Source organism: Vulpes lagopus, chromosome 6, assembly GCF_018345385.1.
Source record: "Vulpes lagopus strain Blue_001 chromosome 6, ASM1834538v1, whole genome shotgun sequence".
Taxonomy (NCBI): Eukaryota; Metazoa; Chordata; class Mammalia; order Carnivora; family Canidae; genus Vulpes; species Vulpes lagopus.
The window spans coordinates 59748964-59773362 of record NC_054829.1 but is presented as its reverse complement, the minus strand read 5'-3'; the positions used below and the strand labels follow the sequence as shown (position 1 = coordinate 59773362).

The 24399-nt window shown below is 38.5% G+C and overlaps 1 protein-coding gene across 1 annotated transcript; it reads left to right on the top strand.

Moving 5' to 3' along the window:
• Positions 1–1382: 1382 nt before the first annotated feature.
• Positions 1383–22885, top strand: PSMA6 (proteasome 20S subunit alpha 6). The gene is made up of 7 exons (XM_041760035.1): positions 1383–1565; positions 14258–14352; positions 14847–14928; positions 15785–15940; positions 18937–19115; positions 20826–20920; positions 22663–22885. Exons 1-7 carry the CDS (start codon positions 1490–1492, stop codon positions 22718–22720), a joined length of 741 nt encoding a protein of 246 aa, XP_041615969.1. The 5' UTR covers positions 1383–1489; the 3' UTR covers positions 22721–22885.
• The last annotated feature ends 1514 nt before the right edge of the window (positions 22886–24399 follow it).

Here is a 24399-nt window from a genome sequence, read left to right as displayed (position 1 = left end):
AGAGAAGGATCCAGCTAGAGACCTAGGTTTGGGACACACCAGCATAGAGGGGGCTGTTGAGGCAGTCCATCCTCCTTAGCAGCCTTACAGAGAACTCTTTATTATTATTCAGGCAACGTCTGGGAATTACAATATACCAGGGTAAGTCAGAGTGTGAGAGGGGAAAAAAGCACTGAAAATGTCAGGAGGAGGTGGTCTTGAGGGTAGGGACCTGAATCAGAAGCCAGGGACAACTTTTATCAGTATGCTTGGAAATTAGCTAGAGCTGGAAGGTACCCGGTGTGCCAGAGATGCTGTTTGCATTTAGTATTTTCTTTAAGTTCTGGATTTTTTTTTCAGGTTGATAAAATAGAAGTTCATTTTTAAAAAAAAACATTCTTGAAAATTGGAACTTCCTTAAACTCAAGAGGTTCTTACACATTTTTCCCCCTTTATATGCAAAATGAGTTTAGGAAAAAGTATGTTGAAAAGGTAAGAATCCCTACTTCGCTATTACTTACAGCAGGCACTGAAGTGCCAGAAACATTGGCATAACTGGCCCTCCTAGTGCACAAACTATAAGGGGGGGAGGGGGGAATGACACCGGCCTACAGTCATGTTTTGCATTTTTTATTGGTTAAATAGAAGTGTGCCTTGGGGAAAAGTCAAAATAGGCAATTTTACAATTTGAAAAGCCACCTGCTGTTCTCCCGGGGCTACCCAGTTCGCTTGGAATTACTCCCATCAATTCATTCAACAACAGCCTCCTATTCGCCCCGTCCCTTCTGTTCTTCATTATCAATCAAGGCAACTTAACCTCCTATTCCTCCATTACACCCATATTTCCTGTTTCATTTCTAAGACAAACTGTTGGGGCTGCTGGCCAAGAGGGTCTTGCCTGGCCAGACAACCCTGCTCTTTGCAGGGCCTACCAGAACCCGCTCCCTTCCGTACCTAAAACGAACGGTTACTGCCGCAGTCGCTGCAACTCCTTTTCCCCTGTGGTAGGAAGGAAAAGTGGGTGAGTACAGAGCAGATTAGGAACAGCGCCAGCAATCTAGACCCAAGCTGGATTTACACGTCCCAAAACTAACGACAGACTTAAATACGCCATCCACTTAAGTCCCACCGGTAGGCCGATCACTAGTCTGGGCGCCCAGAAAGGTTCTTAGCCCTCGCCTCGGTCAATTCACTCGCCAGATGAAAGCTCTAAACCGCCTCAACGCCAGTTTCACGGGGCTTCTGCACAGCTCTCAGCCAAGGAGCCGGCGCAAGCGCACACCGAAGGCCTCCCGGCCCTCCCCACCCCTCCCCACCCCCAACTAGGGGCGGGGCCTCGGAGAGCTCTCCGCGCCCGCCAGACGCTGGAGCCCGGAGTTCCGCGCGCAGGAGCGGATGAAGCTCGCCGGTGCCCCGGAAGCAGTCGTTGCAACTTCCGGGGGGGATTTGTACGCCTGGTGTGGAAGCTACGGGGCTCAGAAACAGTGCTTGAAGTAGTGGGTTCGCCAGCATGTCCCGTGGTTCCAGCGCTGGGTTTGACCGTCACATTACCATTTTTTCACCCGAGGGCCGGCTCTACCAAGTAGGTGAGTGAACCGAGTCCGCCTTTGGTCCACTGGAATTGCTCTGTCATGGTATGGCCTGGAGCAGGGAGACGCGGCCGGAGTGTAGTCCGCGAACGAGGCATGGCCGGAGCTGGGACGGGAGAAAGGCCGAGGCAGGGTCCAGCCTCACGGTGTTCCCACCCCTGTCGGGAGGCGGGGACTGGCGGCCCGTTGGCAGAAGGCCTCGGGCTCTTCGGGGCGAGCGGCCGCAACGCCTAGACACAAAGAGTGAAGGTAGGTAGGACTGCAATTCTTGACTGTGGCTTCCAGATGCCTCTTCACTTGTTACATTTTGGCCTGGGTGGGCCCAACGTCTGTACTTCTCTAAAGGATAATTGGCTCCTTAACCTTGCCATTGAAACGCTCCTCTCCGTTTTCCTTTGTTTGCAGCATGCACTTCCTTATCGTAGTTAATTCCACACTTTTATGTGCCAGGCACTGCTGGTCCTAGGGCGTGCAAAGATGTCACACTCTCTCCTGTACTGTAGCTCACAGCTTACAGGGAGTGATAGATATGTAAACGGATAAAAAGAAAAGTAAAGATGTCAAATTACAAGTATCTACGTCTTTGGAAAATTGACAGTGAATGAGTGGTTGTCAATTCTAGAGCTGTTGTTGAAACTAGCATGCCCTTTTAACCCACATCTGACTGTTTCTAAATAGTTCAAAAGCTGGTTCTGACTTGTAGGTGAGGTACGGTGAACTAGCTGTTTCCTGAAAGAACAGCTTTAGTGGAAATAAGCCCAAAATTAGTTATTTACTCAGTATAACAATATATTTTGTTGGATCGAAGTGGTGTCAGGGCTTAGGTTATAATTACAACCCGGATCCTTAACCTCCTGCCATAGAAGATCTGGAGAATGTGATTTACATCTGGCCCTGTGATCCTTTAATTTGGGGGGAGGAAAGTAATATCTGTACTTAGAAATCATAAGGAGAGAATTGGCCTATAAATGAGATTCTCTTCACCTGTGTATTTTAGAAATCGGATTAAAAAATAACTGGGAATGAAATTTACCCAGTATATGGCTGCATACTGTATATAATGTAGCAAGAAACCAAGGTAATTCAGTAACCCTTTTAACTTATCCCCCCCCCCCATTGAAAAATAAGATCAAAGAAGAGAGATAACTGTATCCTTAAGAAGGTTTCATCTATAGTTTCTTTCCTGAGTTTTAAAGAATTTTTCTATGTTGGACCACTGCTTTAAATGTTCTGTCATTCTTAATATGTGAACAGGAAAAGTCAGAACTACACTTTGCTTTCCCATACCATGTTTTGAAATCCAGCCATAAAACACTCTTTAATGCTTCCCAGATTTGGTGAGTAGAAAGGCTAGATATTGTGTCAGTTAAATGATTTTTTAAAATTTGGAATAAAACATGTAGTCAAAAACAAGCTTAATATATAGGCAGGATGACTTGAAGTTCTGCCTTGTTGAATAACACATTGTCTCTACTATTCAGGGTGCTAATAAGACATTGCTAGGAGAAGGAAAGTGAAAGAATAGTATGAGCAAGCAGTATAGTGGTGAAGAGTTCAGGCCCTGGAGCCATACCTGGATTCAGATCCCTGGGTGCTCCATACTAGCCAAGGTGGGCAAGTGATACACAATGTTAGCTTTAGTTTCTTTTTTGCAAAGTGGGGTTAATAATTCCTTCTTGTGTGGTTGTTTTGAGGATTAAATAAAATGATATATGTAGGCTGCTTAGCATAACATTAAGTGTCCAGTAAGTGTTATTAGATACCTATTTGATTCTTTTGCTTTCTTTTGGTCTATTAGATTAGTAGCTCTGTAGACATGGAGTATTTTCTTTATTATGGTCCATCCATGCTTGGTTCTCTAGTGAAGTATTTATACATCATGATAACATTGTAAATGCTATTTATGAGTTTATAAACTTTAGAATCCACCAGAGACAAAGCATACAAGAATTAGGAGTGCAGGGCAGCCCCGGTGGCGCAGCGATTTAGCGCCGCCTGCAGCCCAGGGCATGATCCTGGAGACCCTGGATCGAGTCCCATGTCAGGCTCTCTCTGCATAGTGCCTGCTTCTCTCTCTGCCTGTGTCTGCACCTCTGTCTTTCTCTCTCTCTCTCTCTCTCTCTGTCTCTATGAATAAATAAATAAAGTCTTTAAAAAAAATGAGTGCAAATTGTTAACCTTGATAATGGAAAAATAATATAGCAAAAATGGAGAGATAACAGGAAAGAAAGATTAATGGAAAGGTGAGTCTATGCTCCTCATCTTCCATAGTTGGTACTCAAAAGATAAATGTAATCTAAAGTTGATAAATCATAAGATAGAGGTCTAAATTTAAAGTACAATGCTAACCTTAATTATAAGCAAACTGTTGACAGTGCTTGCTCCCAGGGAATAAGAGAAAGAATTTTGATTGTCATTTGTGCATTTGTACTCTTTAGTAACTATGGACAGATTTATTTTAATAAATGTATTCAAGGGGTGTGTGTGTGTGTGTGTGTGTGTGTGTGTGTGTGTAGAAAAACTGTAGAGCTATACACGGAGCATCTAGCTTTGAAATCTAATTTCAGAAATTACCCAAGTTATCAATGGGGAAACTAAGGCCCAGGTGGGACAAAATAAACCTGATTACTTTCAGGCTCTTCTCTTCTGGTTGCTGATCCTTTGCTGGATGGGTCTGGCAAGGGAGGAGAGGAGTATCACTTGAATTTGCCTAGCAGCTGAATATGAGCATTGCTTAGTTGCATCTAAGGGAGCATACTGATAAGGAACAGGGGGAAAAAATGGACTGGTAGAAATAGATTGAAGACAACAGTTTTCTAATCTAGAAATACCAATCTGGTCTTGGCATAGAAGCCAAGATTCCTGGGTTCAAGTCCCTGCTCCACACCAACTATGAGAACTTTCTTCATTTGTAAAATAGAAATAAAGGGCTTACAGAGCTCTAAGGATTTTTTTTTTTAAACATTTTGTTTATTTATTCATGAGAGAGAGGCAGAGACACAGGCAGAGGGAGAAGCAGGCTCCATGCAGGGAGCCCGACGTGGGACTCGATCCCTGGTCTCCAGGATCATGCTCTGGGCTGAAGGCAGGCGCCAAACCGCTGAGCCACCCAGGGATCCCCGAGCTCTTAAGGATCTAAGCTCTAAGGGGGACTTAATACATGTAATGTACTTAGAACAGTATCTGTCACATAGTAAGTGCTCAGTGGCTGATAAAAATGGATTCAAGAGTTTTATAAATAAATGGACTGAGAAGTACTTAACTGTTTGCATCTTTTGCTATTAAAAAAATACTCGTTTTCGGGATCCCTGGGTGGCACAGCGGTTTGGCGCCTGACTTTGGCCCAGGGCGCAATCCTGGAGACCTGGGATCGAATCCCACATCGGGCTCCCGGTGCATGAACTACTCAAAAAAGTAATGAGATCAAACACTGCTATGTTTTCAAACCTCATATTCACCCCCCACCCCCGTCCCATGCTGGTGCCAAGATTTCTGAATATCCCACCTGCTAAAAGATCATGATGGGGCTTAGGGTTTGTTTTTTGTTTTGTTTTGTTTTGTTTTGTTTGTTTTGTTTTGTTTTTAAGATTTTATTTATTTGAGAGAGAGTGTGTGTGTGTTGGGGGGGGTGCATGTGCTCAGGCATGTGAGCAGAGGCAGGGGCATAGACAGAAAATCTGAAGCAGACATGGTGCAGAGCATGGGGCCTGTTGTGGGGCTCCATCTCACAACCCTTAGATCATGACCTGAGCTGAAACAAAGAGTCAAACATTTAACCTACTGAGCCACCCATGCACCCCCAGATCATGGTTGTAGAGAGGATAATATTAGGTGGCATTACAAAATGAGGTGCACTTCCCATTTAGTTACAAGGCTAGGGAAAGACCGAAGAATGAACAGCTTCCAAAATCTTAATAACAAAAAGTTTCTAGCATACAGTATAGAAATTAAACACAGACCTATTCTGTAGAATACCTGCCCTGCCTGCGTAGAACAACCCTGTTTTGTTTTTTAATAACCAAACATAAAATGTATAAATCTCTCAATTCATTTTTATTTTTCTAGCCTGTGTTTATGTGGAGGGAAAAAAAATTTATCTTCCAAAACTTAGTGTATAGCATTTTAAACAAAATTATGGGCAGGAAAAGTCTTTGAGTTATAGTCCTATAATTGACCGAACTTCAGAATCACCTGTAGACACCTTGCAAAACCAATGTCCATAGGGGGATGTGCATCTCTGCTGCTGCTAACATGCTCACACTGAGCAAGTAGGTCATACTATGAGCCATTGTCTGGCATTGTGTTTGTTCTCAACATTTTTGTCTTAGTATCTTTTCCTGTTTTTTCCTAGTGTTACACAAATGACTCCCAGAAAAGTTGGAAAAGTGTAGGGAAAGAAAATGAATCAGAGATTACTGGGAAAGAGAGGTCTCTCTACAAAAGAGTGCTTTATTTACCATTTTGTTTGTGGTCAAGGAGGCAAGGTACAATCTAACCTAATGATTTATTGTTAGCCATATGTTAACCATATGAAACTGCTGATGTGGGATGCCTGGGTGGCTCAGCAGTTGGGCGTCTGTCTTTGGCTCAAGGCATGATCCTGTGGTTCTGGGATCGAATCCCACATCGGGCTTCCTGTGTGGAGCCTGCTTCTCCCTCTGCCTGTGTCTCTGTCTCTCTCTCTGTGTGTCTGTCATGAATGAATGAATGAATGAATGAATGAATGAATGAAACCTTAAAAAAAGAAACTGCTGATGTTTGACTATTTTCTACTTATAAAACTGTTTCATGGTTCAACCTAACACAAATGGGTAGTTTACTGTGTATTTAAGTTACAACTTAAGAAATTGGAGGCTTGAGATTGAGTGTATTTCATTATAATTTATTCCATTTTAAAAAATAGGAGATGGGCTATCAGTTTTCATTATCCTGCATAATTTTGTACATTCAAGAACAGATTATGGAGACAAATGTAAGAGTGTTTGCTAGTTTGTAAGTTTCTGGATTTTATCCAAAAAACCCGTCTTTATGCTGGAAGCAAAGTGTTTACTATTTCCAACATTTGGATTATGGCTTTAACAAATACAAATGAAATAGTCATTTTTATTTCTTTATTTTTATTTTTTTTAAATACACCTTTTTAATGTTCCCCTTATGCTATTCTGTTTTTTCTTAATTGACCTTCATGCTCACCTCTGCTGTAAACTATATTTTTACCCTACCACTGTTTCTTTGGAAGATACTCTTGTTATTATGTTGTCTTGAGATTCTTTACTCCAGCAGTTTCCATTGTTCTGGAAATTATTACAAAATATGTATTTTATGGTGGTAATGTTATAATGGGGATTCACTAATGCAAAGTTTTATTGAAAATTATAGTGCAGCATAGTGAGAACTAAAATAAAAGCACAAGAAGTTTACTATAGAAAGTGACACATGGGGTGCCTGGCTGGCTTAGGGGGGAGTGTGTGGCTCTTGATCTTGGGGATATAGGTTTGACCCCATGTTGGGTGTAGCAATTACTCGAAATAAAGAAAAAAGTGACACAACCAGGAAAGATTCCTCAGAGAAGGTGAATTGATCTAGATGGAAATCAGATAAAGACATTTGAGGGGAACCAGTGCATCAGACAGTATAGTTGGAGCACAGACAGTGACAACTGGAAGGGGAGATTATAGCAAAGTTTTGAAGAGATCTGGGTGCAGTGGTAGAATTTAGGCTTTGCTGCTTGAGTTTTGGGCATAGCTGGTAGAAGAATGACAAGATTATTAAGTAAGAATGCAGGAGAGTTGAGTAGAATTAAGAGTAGAAAGGGACTGATGACAGGAAGCTCAATTAGGAGAGACTTGTTCAGTAATCCACATAAGCCCTAATGAGTGAACTAAGATACTGAAAGAGAAAGGGTGGAGAAGAGGAGACTCTTAAATTTATTTTAAAATTTTTGATTATGGAAAATGCAAAACAAAAGTACATAGAATAGTACAGTGACCCTCATATTCCCATCACCCAGCTTCATCAGTTGGTGAACATTTTGTTAGTCTTATTTTCTCTTTATTATTCCCTTTTCCATATGCTTGCCCCCTCTTTGCTGTATTTTAAAGCAAATCTAGATAGGAGTGAACATTTTTCTGATGAAAAAGAAGAGGAAGAGTCAAGGATGTATCCAGGTTTGTAGCTTGAGTGGTTAGTAAAATTAGTATTTGAGATAAAGACTGTAAAGAAGCAGGTTAATAAAGAAGAGTAATTTTCAGCAATGCCTGTGGGAGAAATAGTCATTTGCAAATGTGGGTTTAGAGCTAAAGATGACAAGAGTTAGTAGTGATTGTATAGGATAAAATCATCCCAGGATAGGGAGAAATCATGGAATCCTGAAGATTTTATGATACAGAAATTGGTATTGATATAAAAATTGGTATCCAAATATACCAATATTTGAGGACCTGGCTGAAGGAGGTAAAAGAGACTGAGAAGGGGGAGAATTGAATAGTAGAAAAGATATTCTTAACTAAGAACTTTACATTAAAAATTCAGCTCCTCAGTTGCATTAGCCACATTTCAAGTGCTCATAGCTACCAGTGGCTGATGCCTATTTTATTTGATAGCACTAATCTATAATAGAGGGAAGTAGAGGACTCCTTTAATGAATCTTGGCAAATTCACAACTGTATTTTCTATTGAGAAGCATTTTTTATATGTAAAATATTTTTTATTTTGTGGGAGAAAATTGTATTATGTGGTGTGCTCTGTCTTTAATGATTATTATCTTCTACATTATTTTTTGTTATCTTTTGCATTATTTAAGCAGATCAGATAAATAGTGTAAATGAGTGAAAAGGGCTGAGTGAGGTATGACAAGGACTGGTGGAAACAGAAAAACTGCAAAACATGTGCCAGTGCTAGATGATGTTCACTCTGTGTGACAGTCTGTAAGTATGTAAGAATGAGGGTCAGGGTCCCTGGGTGGCTCAGTCCTTGGAGTCCCTTACTTGGTTTCACCTCAGGTCGTGGTTGAGCTCCCAGTAGGCTCTGCACTTAGCAGGGAGTTGGCTTCTTCCCACTACCACCACCACCACCCCCTGCCCCGCCCCATCTCCTTCCTCCCCACTTGTGCGGGTGGCGCATGCTCTCTCAAAAATTTTTTTTTTTTTGAGATTTTATTTATTTATTTGAGAGAAAGGGCAAGAACCAGAGGGAGGGGCAGAGGGAGTGTGAGAAGCAGACTACCTGCTGAGCAGGGAGCCTGCCGCAGAGCTGGATCCCAGGACACTGAGATCAAGACCTGAGCCAAAGGCAGACGCTTAACCAACTGAGCCACCCAGGTACCCTAATAAAACTTTTTTTTAAAGAATGAGGATCAAGTGTTATCTGAATTTTTTTTTTTCCCTAGGAAAAACTAAGACCTGATTTTATTTTATCTGACTTTTAAAACCTTGCATTTAAACCCACTTGAGTAAGCTGGATTGGGCCCATGACCAACCTTTGATTTAATATCTATTGGTTACAAATGTAATTTTAAATTTCCTTGGTTCCTACTTTATTTCACTGTCCAATCTTCATGTGGAAGGGCAAAATACACATTTCTAAATGCTAAAACTAGTAGTGAAATGGGAAATGCTGTAGGAATTCAGAGAAGGGGTTGAAGAATCCCATCTGGGATCATCAGAAAGTATTCATGGAAGCTAAAAAAGGCTTGAGAGGGAAGGGTAAGCTCTGGCTAAGTGGAGATAAGAGTGAGAACAGAATTCGGGCAGGACATGAAGAAGGAGAGAAGTCAGTATAGGAAAGATCTGTAAACAAAAACTATAAGAGAGTGGGTAAACGTTGCAAACTAATATCCCTCTACAGCCACAGGTGGATTATTTTTTAGGCCCAAATCATGTTGAGTAATTGGGTAATAACAGGCAGCAGGCATTTGGAAATGTGATGCTGAAATTGGGCAAGATCAAGGATAGTGACCCAGATAAAAGAATCCTTTGCACATAAATGTTCTCAATATTGCCTTATATTTGTAATGTCTATAATGATAGCCCCTTTTTTATTCCCAATACTGGCAATTTGTATTCTCTTATTTTCTTGATGAGTCTGGCTTGGGGTTTTTATTAGTTTCCTATGGCTATCATAAAAAATTACTACATTTGGTGGCTTAAAACAAATTGATTATCCCAGAGCTCTGGGGCCCCGGAATCTATAATCAATTTCCCTGGACCGGGCAGCCTCCGTGGCGCAGCGGTTTAGCACCGCCTGCAGCCCAGGGCGTGATCCTGGAGACCTGGGATTGAGTCCCATGTCAGGCTCCTGCATGGAGCCTTCTTCTCCCTCTGCCTGTGTCTCTGCCCCTCCCTCCCTCTCCCTCCCCCTCCCTCCCTCCCTCCCTCTCTCTCTCTCTCTCTCTCTCTCTCTCTCTGTCTCTCATGAGTAAATAAATAAAAATCTTTTTTAAAAAAAATTTCCCTGGACCAAAATCAAGGTGTTATGCAGAGCCTTAGAAGAATACATTTCTTGCAGCCTGCACTTCTGGAGGTTACCAGCATTCCTTGGCTTAGAGTGCATCACTTGTAGTCTCTAAGACCAGCATCTTCAAATCTTTGTTCCCTCTTCACATCACCTTTTCTGTGTAAAATCTCCCTCTCCATCTCTTTTACAGGGATACATATGATTGCATTTCAGGCCCACCAGGATAATCTCCCCATCCCAAGTTTGTTGTTTTTATTCAAAGAATTTCTTACTTCGCTGATTTTCTCTTTTTGCTTATTTCATTAATTTCTTCTTCTTCTTTTTTTTTTTTTTTTAAGATTTTATTTTTATTTATTCATGAGAGACAGAGAGAGAGAGGCAGAGACACAGGCAGAGGGAGAAGCAGGCTCCATGCAGGGAGCCCGATGTGGGACTCGATCCCGGGTCTCCAGGATCAGGCCCTGGGCTGAAGCCGGCGCTAAACCACTGAGCCACCCGGGCTGCCCTATTTCATTAATTTCTGATCTTTATTATTGCCTTTTTTCAAATCTGGATTTATTTTACCTTTTACTAACTTCCTAAAGTAGAAACTTAGATCATTGATTTTAGACCTTTTCTAATATAAGTAATTAAGGCTAGCATAGTAGTTTTCTATGATGCATAAAAATGACTACAAATAGCAACTAAAAATAACACACATTTATGAACTCACAATTTCTGTGGGTCAGGAGAAGTCTGCTTAGAATACCACAAGGCTATAAGCATAGTGTTGTCCAGGTTGTGTTGCCATCTGGAGATTCAACCAGAGAAGACTCTGCTTTCAAGCTCACTAAGGATGTTGGCCAGAATTCATTTCCTTTCAGTATAGAATTGAGGGCCTTAGCTGTTTGCTGGCTGTTCACTGGAAGACACACATGGTTCCTTGCCATATAGCCACTTAGCAAGCCGGTAAGAGAAATCTCTAGAGTGAGTCTGCTAGCAAGACAGCCTCTTTTCATGTGAGTGTGTGTGTGTGTGTAGTGTTATTAATAATTGAGGCACAATTTTCAGGTACAGGACTGAAATTAGACTCATTTCACAGGTAAATCAGTTTATAAGTTCATTTAATATCTGTAAATGCCATAATTGTTACCTCTTACAGTATTTTAGATCCAAAGCTATCTGCTTACATTTCAATTATATTTATGAAGGAATTGGAATCAGTTTGGGTTTTCCCCAAAAGCATTAAACTGTATTAGGTAAACATTTTTATTTTTAAATTTTTGTGTATTATACTTGGGGCAGATATTTACCTTTGTAAGGCAAAAAACAATGTGTTACAAAAAGATGATGGTAGAAGAAATAGGCTATGGAACGTAACCTACTCCTTTTGTTTTTAAGACAGTCTTCTAAAATATAATCAGGATAATGACATCCCATCACCTTTGCCATATTCAGTTTGTCAGAAACAAGTTACAGGTCCCGCCCACGGTCAAGAGGACGGGTTACACAAAGTTGTGAACACCAGGAGGCAGGGTTTGTAGAGAGCAGACCACCTTTGGGTCTGTTCACTATAGCCATAAAATTCCTTCTTTTAGCAATATCCTATAAATTTTGATACATTATTATTAGTTCAAAATATTTTTGCATTTCCTTTATGATTATGTCTTTGATCCATGGATTACTTAGAAGGGTATTTTAAAATTTTCAAATATTTAGGGATTTCGGTGCTTTAAAATTTATTGAGACTTGTTTTATGGGTTCTAATATATGCTCTGTCTTAGTAAAGGTACCATGTGCATTTGTATTACACCATGTGTATATATATATATATATTCTTCAGTTGTTGCCAGTAGTGTTCTACAGTTATCAGTGAAGTCAAAGTGGTTGGTAGTGTGGTCCATGTAGTATATATCTACTTTGTGTCTGTATCTATTTCAGTTGCTGTGTGGTAGTGTTAAAATCTTTAACTGGGTGGATTTGGCCATTTCTCTATTTAATTTTGTCAATTTTCCTTTTATGTATTTTGAAGTACTCATAAAGTACATACACATTTATGATATATCTTCCCTTAGGAGTTGATTTTTTACTTTTGAAATGTCTCTCTTTATCTCTGATACATTGTCTTGAAGCCTGTACTTTGATATTAATATAGTCCCTTCAACTTCCTGATGCTTACTGTTTATATGGTAATCTTTTTCCCATCCATTTATTAAATTGTATCTGTGGTAGATAGCATATGTTTGTCTTGCTTTTTTATCCATTCCGACAGTTTCTGCTTTTAATTGGAGTGTTTTGTCCATTACAAATATATTTAATGAAGTTGTTGACATTCTGCTGTATTCCTCCAAAGAATGTTGATTCGTTCTAGCAGGCAGTTACTTTGGGTGGCAGCTCAAATCTCACTTTCTTTTACCCTTAGCTAAGCTGCCTGGAGTCTGTCTTACACATTTGTGGTTGGGGCTTTCCCTCTCCGGCTCTCACACTTCTTTCCCTTATTTTCCAGCAGCTGTAGTTACCCTCAAATTGTTCTCTAGATCTTCATGCCAAAAAGACTGAATTTTCTATAGGTGTTTAGCCCGGACCAGAGCCTGCACTCAGTTTGTAAGCCATGAAAACAGGAAACTCACTTTATGCCATTCCTTTCTTCCAAGCATTGTCTCCCCACCTAGAATCTGCCTACTTCGGGCCACTTTCTGGTGTCTTTCAAGTGATTGTTCTGTGTAGAGTTTATAATGTTTAGCTGTGGAAGTTTGATCTGGTAGAAGCTTTTTGGCCATATGAGAAATAGCACTGAGAAGCATTTTGAAACATTGTACTTTAGAAGTTATTTGTGGTGTAATGGGATGATAAAAATAAACTTGTAATATAATTAAATCTAGGTTAGATTGAGGATTTCCCCTAAAGGTAGAGTCGTTTTACTCTACTTTCCTGTCTTCAATATATAGCCACTTAGAAATATTTGATAAGAGGTCTTTATTATAGTTCCTATTAAAGGAAATTCTGTGGCACAGGTAGTATCTTTTTCAGCTGGTCCTCATTACCATTTGGCTTTTTGAAGAGGTGAGGCCGGGCTTCAGACCCATTACGCAAAGTTGTACTTGACAGAATTTTTAAAACGTTCATATGTCAAAATGTAGATGATTGGAGTTAGGAGTAATATTTTTCTTTTACGTTATCTTCTGTATTCCCCATATTTTCTACAGTGAACATATATTGTTACTGTTTTTGTAATTACAAAATACATATTTATATTAGATTTAAATATTGTAGAAATACCATACCATTGAAAGGAGTAGTCTTATCTGTAATTATTTCTGCAGAGGCCGTCATTGTCAACTAAACTGCAGGGTGCCAAAGTAGTTTGTTTTCATGCTACCACTTTGATTCATCTGTTTTAATCTAGGGGATGTTTTTTTTATATATATAAATTTATTTTTTATTGGTGTTCAATTTGCCAACATATAGAATAACACCCAGTGCTCATCCCATCAAGTGTCCCCCTCAGTGCCCATCACCCAGTCACTCCCACCCCCCACCCACCTCCCTTTCTACCACCCCTAGTTCGTTTCCCAGAGTTAGGAGTTTCTCATGTTCTGTCTCCCTTTCTGATATTTCCCACTCATTTTTTTCTCCTTTCCCCTTTATTCCCTTTCACTATTTTTTATATTCCAATCTAGGGGATGGTTTGACAGCAGCTGGAAGTGCACAAGCCGAAAATAGTTTTAGACAAACTAAAGAATCCTTGTTTTAGGTATGAAAATTGGAAAAACCGTGATCCAGAAAATTTCAACTTAGCGGGGAGAAAGAAAACAATGGAGAATAATCTAACAGCAATTAAAATTGCGTATAGTCAAACTAGTTACTGGCCAAAATTAACAGAAGTAGTAAATCTTGAGAAAATTTAGAGGAACTAAATTTGACTCAGGAAAACTGGACATGGTAAAAATAATGGCCACAAAACAAACTTTTGAAAGATGTGATTGATAATGACTTATACGACAAATTCATTAAATCTTTATTGGAAATTTGGTACTTGAGCCTAATGAAAATAATTACAGGAAACTAAGATGGAATGAAATGGAGTTGGTTTAACAATGATTTGTAATTATTATTATTTTGACTTTGCATATCTTGGACAACATTTCATGTTAGTTCATAGAGCTCTAGCTCATTCTTTTTAAAGACTGCTTTTATGCTATTGCATGAATCTAATAATTTATTCTACCTTTTAAAAACACTATTCTGTTTTCCAGAATATGCTTTTAAGGCTATTAACCAGGGTGGCCTTACATCGGTAGCTGTCAGAGGGAAAGACTGTGCAGTAATTGTCACACAGAAGAAAGTACCGGTAAGTAATACTGCCTGGGGGGAAAAAAAAGTAATGCTGCCTGGATAGCCAATTGTTACGGAACATAATGTAAGGAGTCTTTACAAGTTGGTACAAAGGTATATTACTACTTATATACATTGACATTATTCTTGCTTTCCAGTTTCATTCAAGAAGTATTTACTGAGCAGGTATGAATGGTTTAGCTGAGAAGACAGAATTAATGTATTGGACTTTGTGGCATGATTATAAGCACAATGGGAATTCTAGGTCTTTCATCTTTAGGAGCCTTGAAACAGCTTTTTGTGAGCTATAGTTCTTACCCACAAGAAACTTGTCATCCGAAAAAGGAAGACTGAGTCTCCTTCCTGCCTTTTTTAAAAACTGGTTTTAACTATAAAATGAACAGAAAACATTTTTTACATAGTTTATCACTATAATTTTATAGTATTTTTTATTGCTGCACAGAAACCTCTGATTTTTACAAAATTATCTTGATTTATTTTGTTCATTAGGACAAATTATTGGATTCCAGCACAGTAACTCACTTATTCAAGATAACTGAAAACATTGGCTGTGTGATGACAGGAATGACAGGTAATTGGCTTGATGTCTACTTAGATTTGTTATTCAAATTATTTTTGAGTTTTGTATTAATTTTAAAGGGCTCTTTTTAGTGCATTTGCAAGTGATTGGAATACATTTGCAGTCTTCCAAAGTTAATATCAGTATATTCAGAGTATTTTGAGCTTTTTTGAAATAATAAGTCTAATAGAATTAGATCTCTATGCTGTTGCTGTCAGGAAACTGAGCTGTGGCTCCTCTCATAGATGACTTATTTCATATATAGGTAATAGTTCAAGGAGATATAAGTCAGTATATTTGAAACCTGGTAACAATGACCCTATTAGAAACAAGTGAGAATTATAAAAACTACTTCAGGTTTCTATTTTCTGAAATCAAGGGAAAATTCAAGCCTAAAGAAAAGATGAAGAGAAATATTCTCTCTCCTTAAAACTTGTTCTTTTGGGAATTATTAGACACCTTAGAAACTATTTTGACAGCTTGTGAGGGCTCAGCATGAAAATACAGTGCTATGTGTAGAACTTCTATCTTTTAATTTTTTTTTCCTTTTTTTTTTTTGTCATGTCCTTGTTGCTGAGTCCTTGAATGTTCATGAGTGGTAGAAAAAGCCATAGTGGACCACTTCTACTTTTGTTAAGTTGTATAAGTTGTAGTGGAGATTTTATATATATATATAAAACACACATATGAATTTATATATATATATATATACACACACACACATAAATATATATACATACACAAACACACACACATGAATTTTCTACACACACACATATATATATATACATATTATATATATTGAAAATTGATTTTCAGGTTCACTCTTTCCTATAAAGAAGTAAACTTGTGTTTTTTATGCTCTAAGCTGACAGCAGATCCCAGGTACAGCGGGCACGCTATGAGGCAGCTAATTGGAAATACAAGTATGGGTATGAGATTCCTGTGGACATGCTGTGCAAAAGAATTGCTGATATTTCTCAGGTCTACACACAGAATGCTGAAATGAGGCCTCTCGGTTGTTGTAAGTATACTAAGAAGTCTCCCAAAGAATTGATGAATTACATGTTTTATTTTAGAGAATATGAATAAAGTTATTGCAGTCACATTTGGGTTCTGCACATGTGGTTTGGAAATTATATAAGGTGAGGAACCCTTTATAATAAATCAGCAATGAAGGGTAAGTTTCACAGCAGTATTTTAGGCATTATGTTTTAAACTTTGTTTTCTTTTTTTTTAAGATTTTATTTATTTATCCATGAGAGGCAGAGACACGGGCAGAGGGAGAAGCAGGCTCTGTGCAGGGAACCTGACATGTGGGACTTGATATCCTGGGTCTCCAAGATCACACCCTGGGCTGAAGGCAGCGCTAAACCACTGAGCCACCTGGGCTGCCCTATATTTTTAGAATACATTACATTTTTTAAAAATAAGTAAGATTCAGAGAGATGAGTTTACTGATTTCAGACTTAAAGTAATATATTAGTCTAAAAAATTCACATCTCTTTCTGATATTGTGTCATTTATGAGAATTAAAGCAATCAGTGTAATGATTTTTCTTCATCTGACCCTGTTTTTGAACTCTCATTTAAGAATGTTCCCTCAGAACATAAAGACTCCTAACTCTGGGAAACGAACTAGGGGTGGTGGAAGGGAAGGAGGGTGGGGGCTGGGGGTGAATGGGTGACGGGCACTGAGGGGGCCACTTGACAGGATGAGCACTGGGTGTTATTCTGTATGTTGGTAAATTGAACACCAATAAAAAATAAATTTATTAAAAAAAAAAATGTTCCCTCAGTTTCTTCAGTGATACTCTTCCTCACTTTTCTTAGCTCATCCTCTTCCACTTTTCCTTTAAATATTTTTACTCACTGGGTTTTCTCTGTGGTCATTCTCTCCCCTTTGATTCTGTCTAGGTAATCTCATCCTCAGGTTCATGCTTTCATTTACTATGTGTATATAGCCAGTCATTGTTACATTAGTATTAGCCCTGTCCCTTACTCCATCCCCCACAGATACTTCAGGCTTGAAATCATTGCTGTTTTCCTACTTTAATCCTCAGCCTCTTTCCTACACTCACCTCACTTTCCCGGGTCATCTGGTTAGTCATTGCACCTCACCTCAGATATGTGTTCCTTCTTCATCATCTCTTGCTTTGCCACCTAGTTTACTTGTGTCTTCTCTTCTCATTCTTTCCTCATCTGTCTTCTGTTACTATGTGAGTTACCATTTTAAAATCAAATTTTGATTTTTGCTCCCTAGAAAAACTGATTCCTCTTCAGATCTGGTGTAAAATTCTAAACTCCTTAGTATGATGTGCAAGTCCCTGATAGTTTATTCCCAAGCAACCTCTTTCATGTACTGCTTTCCTTCCTCACCAGAAGTCCCGTAGTACTTGGGTCTTTTGTCATCACCTGGTATACCATTACCTTTCATGTCTTCATACCTTTGTGCATGTTGTTCCTTTTGCCTTGATGATTGCCCTTCATGTCCTTATGACCTATTAAACCCTGTTCATCTTGCAAGATTCTGAAGTAGAGAAGAGTTGTGTCCCCCACCCCCAAGCAGTAAGTGGATACCTCTCTTGTGTGGCCGTGTACTTTGTGTATATCAAGTAAAACATGTAAAGAAAATTATGGGGTGACATAACTTTTGAATAAAACAGATACCTGATCACTATCTTAGTGTTTATCAAATAAAGTTGAAAATTTCTCATTAATAGACTATAAAACATCTATGAATGTGAATAAAGTAATTTCTTAATACTGAAACTTAAGGGATCCCTGGGTGGCACAGTGGTTTGGCGCCTGCCTTTGGCCCAGGGCGCGATCCTGGAGACCCGGGATCGAATCCCACGTCGGGCTCCCGGTGCATGGAGCCTGCTTCTCCCTCTGCCTGTGTCTCTGCCTGTTTCTCTCTCTCTGTATGACTATCATAAATAAATAAAAATTAAAAAAAAAAAAGTGAAACATTTAAAAAAAAAATACTGAAACTTAAAAGAAAGGACAGTAGAAGCACACCTTAGAGATATTGCAGGTTCAGGAGAATAGTTAACATGCTATTGTATATTATTTTCTCTAAAAGAAAATATATGAAAAATATACTTTACAAATTTATTTGCCAGTACCATCTCAAAGGAACATGTTTTGGATAGTAGCAAGGATTAGAAAATTGCTTAAGTTACCCTTTTTGATAATTCAAATTTTAAAAACATCTGTGATAAACCTTTGGTGAAATGGAATTTTTCTTTTTAATAAAAAAAAAGATTTTATTTATTTATTCATGAGAGACGCACAGAGAGAGGGACACAGACACAGGGAGAAGCAGGCTCCAAGCAGGGAGCCCGACGTGGGACTCGATCCTGGGTTTCCAGGATCACACCCTCGGCCGAAGGTGGCGCTAAACCGCGGAGCCACCTGGCTGCCCCCATGAAATGGAAATTTCTTGATTACCTAATTTATCTGAAGTAATAACCTAATAACCAGTTTCTTTTGGGGGGTGGGGTGGGAGGGTATTTTTGTTTGTTCTTATTGAAGTTCGATTTACCAGCATATAGTATAACACCTAGTGCTCATCCCATCAAATGCCCTCCTCAGTGCCGGTCACCCAGTTACCCCATCCCCCGCCCGCCTCTCCTTTCACTACCCTTTGTTCGTTTCCCAGAGTTAGACTTTCATATTTTGTCACTCTTCCTAATTTTTCCCACTCATTTTCCTTCCTTTCCCTTATAATCCCTTTCGCTATTTCTTAAATTCCTTGTATGAGTAAAACCTAATAACCAGTTTCTTAAAGCAAAATACATACCCTAAAATAGATGGACAGAATAATGATTAACAACAGTTTTTTGACGATACTAAGAGAAAAGAAATTGTGTTATACAAAGGTATAAAATATTTATTTTAAAATATTTAAATATATATTAATGTTAATATTTAATGTATATGATTATATATTATGTAATTCCATATAATACATAAATATTTAAATAAATTTAATAATTAATATTTAATGTCTTTCTAGGTATGATTTTAATTGGTATAGATGAAGAACAAGGCCCTCAGGTGTACAAGTGTGATCCTGCAGGTTACTACTGTGGGTTTAAAGCCACTGCAGCAGGAGTTAAACAAACGGAGTCAACCAGCTTCCTTGAAAAAAAAGTGAAGAAGAAATTTGATTGGACATTTGAACAGACAGTGGAAGTAAGTTGGCCAAAAGGAGCTTTTTTTTTTTCTAATGCTATATAGAATAATGAAGATCATTGTATAATTGGCAGTTTATAAAGGCTGTTCCTCAGGTTTATCACAAGAACCAGGTTTGTCAGCTGGTAAAATTGGTGTCATTCAGCTGACACGGGAAGAATGAGGACTGCTTTTATTTATTATTATTCTAAAGATCTTACTTATGAGAGAGAGCGTGCAAGCACAAATGCAAGGAGGGGTAAAGGAAGAAGTCAACTCCCCGCTGAGCAGGGAGCCCAATGTGGGACTCTATCCCAGAACCCTGGGATCATGACCTGAGCTGCCCAGGTGCCCCTGAGGACTGCTTTTATTCACCTCATTCCCTGTCTCATTTCATAATGTATTTAAGACTGCTTTCAACAAAACACATGTAGAATGACAAGATGTAACTAAAAATAAGAATCAAGACTAGGGTCTAAGGACCTACATGGTTGTGACTCAAATTAGGCTAAGCTTCCTGGTAACAAAAGTGAAAAAATATGGTCAGTAATGTTACTCTTAAAGCCCTAAAGGAAAAACAGCTACATACCAAATTCTCGGGAAACAAACATCTTGGTAAAAGAATATATGCTCATAGGGTAACTTGGCAGAGAAATTTTGCTATCCAGGATGCAAAAGTAAAGCTAGCTTAATGCAGAGATATTAAGAAAATTATTCAGTATGATTGGGACATTTTGACACAATAAGCTAAAAGTCTTATACAAATATTTAGTAACCTTAGTCTAAGGAAGCCTCTTATTTACTACTGCTAAGAAGTTAAAAACAAAAAGTTTAATAGATTTTGGAAAGGAGAGTCTGAGATACAGCCATTCTAAAGACTAACACTGTGATTCTGAGAAATGACAAATGAAAAAATGCCATCTAATACTTTCATGTTTGGTTGGCAGTATTATTTATGCAAGAGATATAAGCTAGTTCTCATCTGGGAGGTACTGTGCCCTATTTGATGTTTCCAAAAAGTCTTCACTTGCAGTTCATAATTAACGTTAAGTAATTCATTATGTCAGATACAAAGCCACTTAAATACATTCTTAGGGCACCTGGGTGGCTCAGTTGGTTAAGTGTCTGCCTTCGACTCGGGTTATGATCCTAGGGTCCTAGGATTGAGGCCGGCATCAGGCTCCCTGCTCAGGGGAGCCTGCTTCTCCTTCTCCCTCTGACTGCTGTTCTAACTGCATGTGCGCTCTTATTGCTCACTCGCTCTGTCAAATAATAATTAAATAACATCTTTAAAAAATATATATTCTTAAAAATGTATAAATAAATAAAAATAAAAAATATATATTCTTAAATTGTTATTACTGCAGATTTTCCTTGAAGGAAGACTGTAACATTCATGTTTATCCTCTTCTTCCTTCTCACCCCAAGTGCTAAGCATAGTCCCCAGCATGTAGTAGTCATCAAACAGACTGTTGTGTGTTTATAACCTGTTCTCTTTGATGGACCCCTTTTCATTTATGACTTGAATTTGTATAAGCAAGTTTCTTCTCGTTGGTAGGCAACATATTAGAATTAAGCAATCCACTAGTAACACATGGCTATAGAGCTGCATCACTGAAACATGAAGCAAAAATGAATAGCTTATGGTTAAGTCATTATTTGAATAAGCTTGGAATTAGAAAATCGTGGGATCGCTGAAAAATACTATTTTACTGTTGCTCCTTTTTTCAGACTGCAATTACATGCCTATCAACTGTTCTATCAATTGATTTCAAACCTTCAGAAATAGAAGTTGGAGTAGTTACAGTTGAAAATCCTAAATTCAGGTGAGTTATATTGCCAGCCATGTGCTTAAAGAAGTTTGCCAAGAGATAAATTGCAGTCTAGAAAGGTAAAGTTGAGTGGGTCCATTTGTCCTACAACTTAACGGGATTTTTTTTTTTAACTACATTTACAGTTTTTTCCTGAGAGATCTATTTTAAAACTTACTGGAATTCCCTTTAAAAAGACAGACATAACTGCTTTTCTTCTCATTTCAGAGTGATTTTATATCTATATCAGAGGCAACATAAAATAACCTTCTCTATATTAGAAGTAAAGTAAGCACAGATGTTTTCTCTTTTTCAGCCTAAGGCCAATATAAATTCATTTCCCAGAGTAGTATTTTTTAGTTTTTTCAGGTGGAGCTTTGATTATTTCGTGGCTAGTTAAGTGGAGCTTTGAAAAGCAGTATAAAATTCTCATCTGCATCAGAGCCTATCTGGAGATCTTTGGAAACCCCAAATTTTGAATACAGCTAATTGAATTGCAGATGCTGGATGCTTGTCTGTTCTTACTAAGTGACTAACTCCGCAAATCAACCTTATGGCTTCCATGAGTCAAATCTATACTGGGTGCTTAACATATATGTTACTCACTTAATCCTCCCAGAACACTGTGAGGTGGTTTACTTACCATGAACCTGGATGTGCTTGTAAAAATACCTCAGGTAAATCTACAGATACAAGGAAGTGCTGGGAGGCATGTTAACTATTATTTGTATCTACTCTTAGGTCACAGTTATACGGACACATGGTCATGGTTAGAGGTGGGGTATTAAGGTGGTAAATTAAGCTTAACTGGGCCTTGAAGAGTTTCTTGTTACTATCCTTTTTCCCCCCTAATTTACTTTTTGTTGCCTACAGGTAAGTGATTTAAACATGAATGATTTAAGAAAAATTCATAGAAAAATTTTGAATCCTCTCCCCCTCTCCCCCTTAGGAAAAAGTTGTGGTCTTATTTTATTTTAGCAGTACTATTTTAGCAGGAGCAATTTATAAATCTTAAAGAGCCTGCAAGTTCTTTTTCTTTTCTGAGACCCTCTTACAGCTTTTAACATTTTTATTTCTATTAAGAAACCAAAGAACCTGTATCTTCAAAGAGTTCTGGTATGATTTATAAATTTAGTGATAGTAAGTATGCTACTACAATATATAACATAAGAATCAACAACCACATATAAACTACTTATATTGCCCCAGTCTACACTAAAAAATGTCACTGACAAATTTCACCATTTAGAAATCAAGCAGTAATAGGTCCTATTAAGGTTGCCAACCAGTTGATTTCTTTGGAGAAAATACCATGTGTTCATCAGGAAGTGCCTTATATCTTTTAGCTGATACAAACTTGAGTTATACTAGGTGTAAAGGTATTTTGACATAGGAGCTAAAATAGAGTATAGTTAGCTTTATATTTAATTTAAGCACTATTATAGCTGCAATTGAAAGGACTTGTTTTCAGAAGACCAAATTTCTTGATCTGATGTCAAAAAAATAGATGCTTTTGTGTATAGGTGAAGTTGATATAATATTTGGGAATTATTTCAAAATAATCTGAAGGGATGAGTGGTGGATATACAGATTTTTAAAATATTAGCTATAAATTATTGATAATTGTTGAAGTTGGGTATTAGGTACTCAGGAATTCATCACTATTCTACTTTCTTTCATGTGTATTTGGAATTTTACATAATAAAAAGTTTTCAAAAAGTAAAATGGTTGTGGATTTTTTCTCCCTTGCCTTCTAGGATTCTTTCAGAAGCAGAGATTGACGCTCACCTTGTTGCCCTAGCAGAGAGAGACTAAACATTGTAGTTAGTTTACCAAATCCATGACGCCACTTGCCTGTGTCTGGTAGCAACAGACCAACATCATGGAGGCCCCTGGATTGAAAAAGGAACCTCTCCCACTCCTCCTGCCACTGTGAAGTGGTTAGGACTCTGTATAAATAAAAACAGTGCTTTTGGAAAATAATCGCATCCTGTCTTACTTTCACCTCTAGCTTTAAGTAGTAAGCTTCTGGTGCATGCAGACTGTTAAAAATTCACCATCCCCAGATTGTACCTTTACTCATTTTGTTGATGGAGATCCAAGTTTCTTTGGCCTCAGGAACTTAACAGTTTAACTATAGCTATATGGCCTAATAAGTGGCATACTAAAAACTCTAGTTTCAAAACTTGCTCTGACTCTAAGCTGGTATGTAATAAGGCAAGGCCTTTATTTTGCAATTTTTCACTTAAGTGGGATATTTCTGAACCTAGACTCCGAAGTTCTGTCGGAGGTTTTAACTATAGTGAAAAGATTGGCATTATTATTCAGTGGTTTTGAGATACATATTTAATCTCCATAAGATCCAGTATTTTTAAGAACAAAAATCGCAGTTCTCTCTGAGAAACAATAGGGCTATAAAAGTAGAATATGTGTCTTTTCTATGCTGCCTTAAAATTACTTAAAGCTGACTTTAAGGAATTGTTCTATGATAGAGATGCCAGTATAAACAATATTAAGGGGAAAAGGAGAGTAAATTATATTCAGAATAATTATTAATGGATGGGATTAAGGTTTTTAAATATTTTTAAAAGATTTTGTTATTTTAAAGGGTGCATGGGAGGAGGGATAGAGGGAAAGACTCTTAAAGCAGACCCCCCCAGGGATCCCTGGGTGGCGCAGTGGTTTTTGGCACCTGCCTTTGGCCCAGGGCGCGATCCTGGAGACCTGGGATCGAATCCCACGTCGGGCTCCCGGTGCATGGAGCGTGCTTCTCCCTCTGCCTATGTCTCTGCCTCTCTCTCTCTCTCTCTCTCTCTCTGTGACTATCATAAATAAATAAAAAATTAAAAAAAAAAAAAGCAGACCCCCTCCTCTGAGCCTCATGTTGGCTTGATCTCAAGACCCATGAGATTATGACCTAAGCCAAAACTTAGAGATACTTAACCAGCTGAAACAGCCAGGTGCCCCTGAATTAATTTTTTTTTTTTAAATCCCCATGGTGATTCTTGTGACCTGAAATACTAATTGTTGTAAGATGATCCAAAAATCTTGTGATTTCTAAAGTTGATAACATTTCACGTCATCATTTGTTCTGGGTGAGATGGGCTATCACCTCACACAGGTGAATGTGGCTGGTGGTCTAATAGAAATCCCTGGAGCCAGTTGCTCCTGTTTCTATAGCCACTAGCCCCACAAAAGGGGAGGCCATGTGAACTTGTGACCACGAAAAGCAGGAAACTTCACCAACCACATCCTCTTCAGAGCTGAGTCATTAATTGTAGTAAAGTGTCTTAAAGGGGAAGCAAGATTCTTCCAATCCGTCTGTGGGTCAGATTACCCATCCATATCCACCAGGTTCTGTAAAGTTACTGCCATTTTGAAAGTGGAGTCTGTAGACTCCAGGCCTACTCCCCTGAATAGACAACTATACCTTGGAACGTTGACACTTAGCTCTTCTGGAATCATGGATGACAGTACCAAATAACTTGGTTTTT

Excerpts from the sequence above, each read along its gene's own strand:
- PSMA6 (XM_041760035.1), top strand. The coding sequence starts at position 1,490 with ATGTCCCGTGGTTCCAGCGCTGGGTTTGACCGTCACATTACCATTTTT. Across the intron at positions 1,566-14,257 it reads GGGCCGGCTCTACCAAGTAG|AATATGCTTTTAAGGCTATT; the intron begins GTGAGTGAACCG and ends TCTGTTTTCCAG. Across the intron at positions 14,929-15,784 it reads TGTGATGACAGGAATGACAG|CTGACAGCAGATCCCAGGTA; the intron begins GTAATTGGCTTG and ends TTATGCTCTAAG.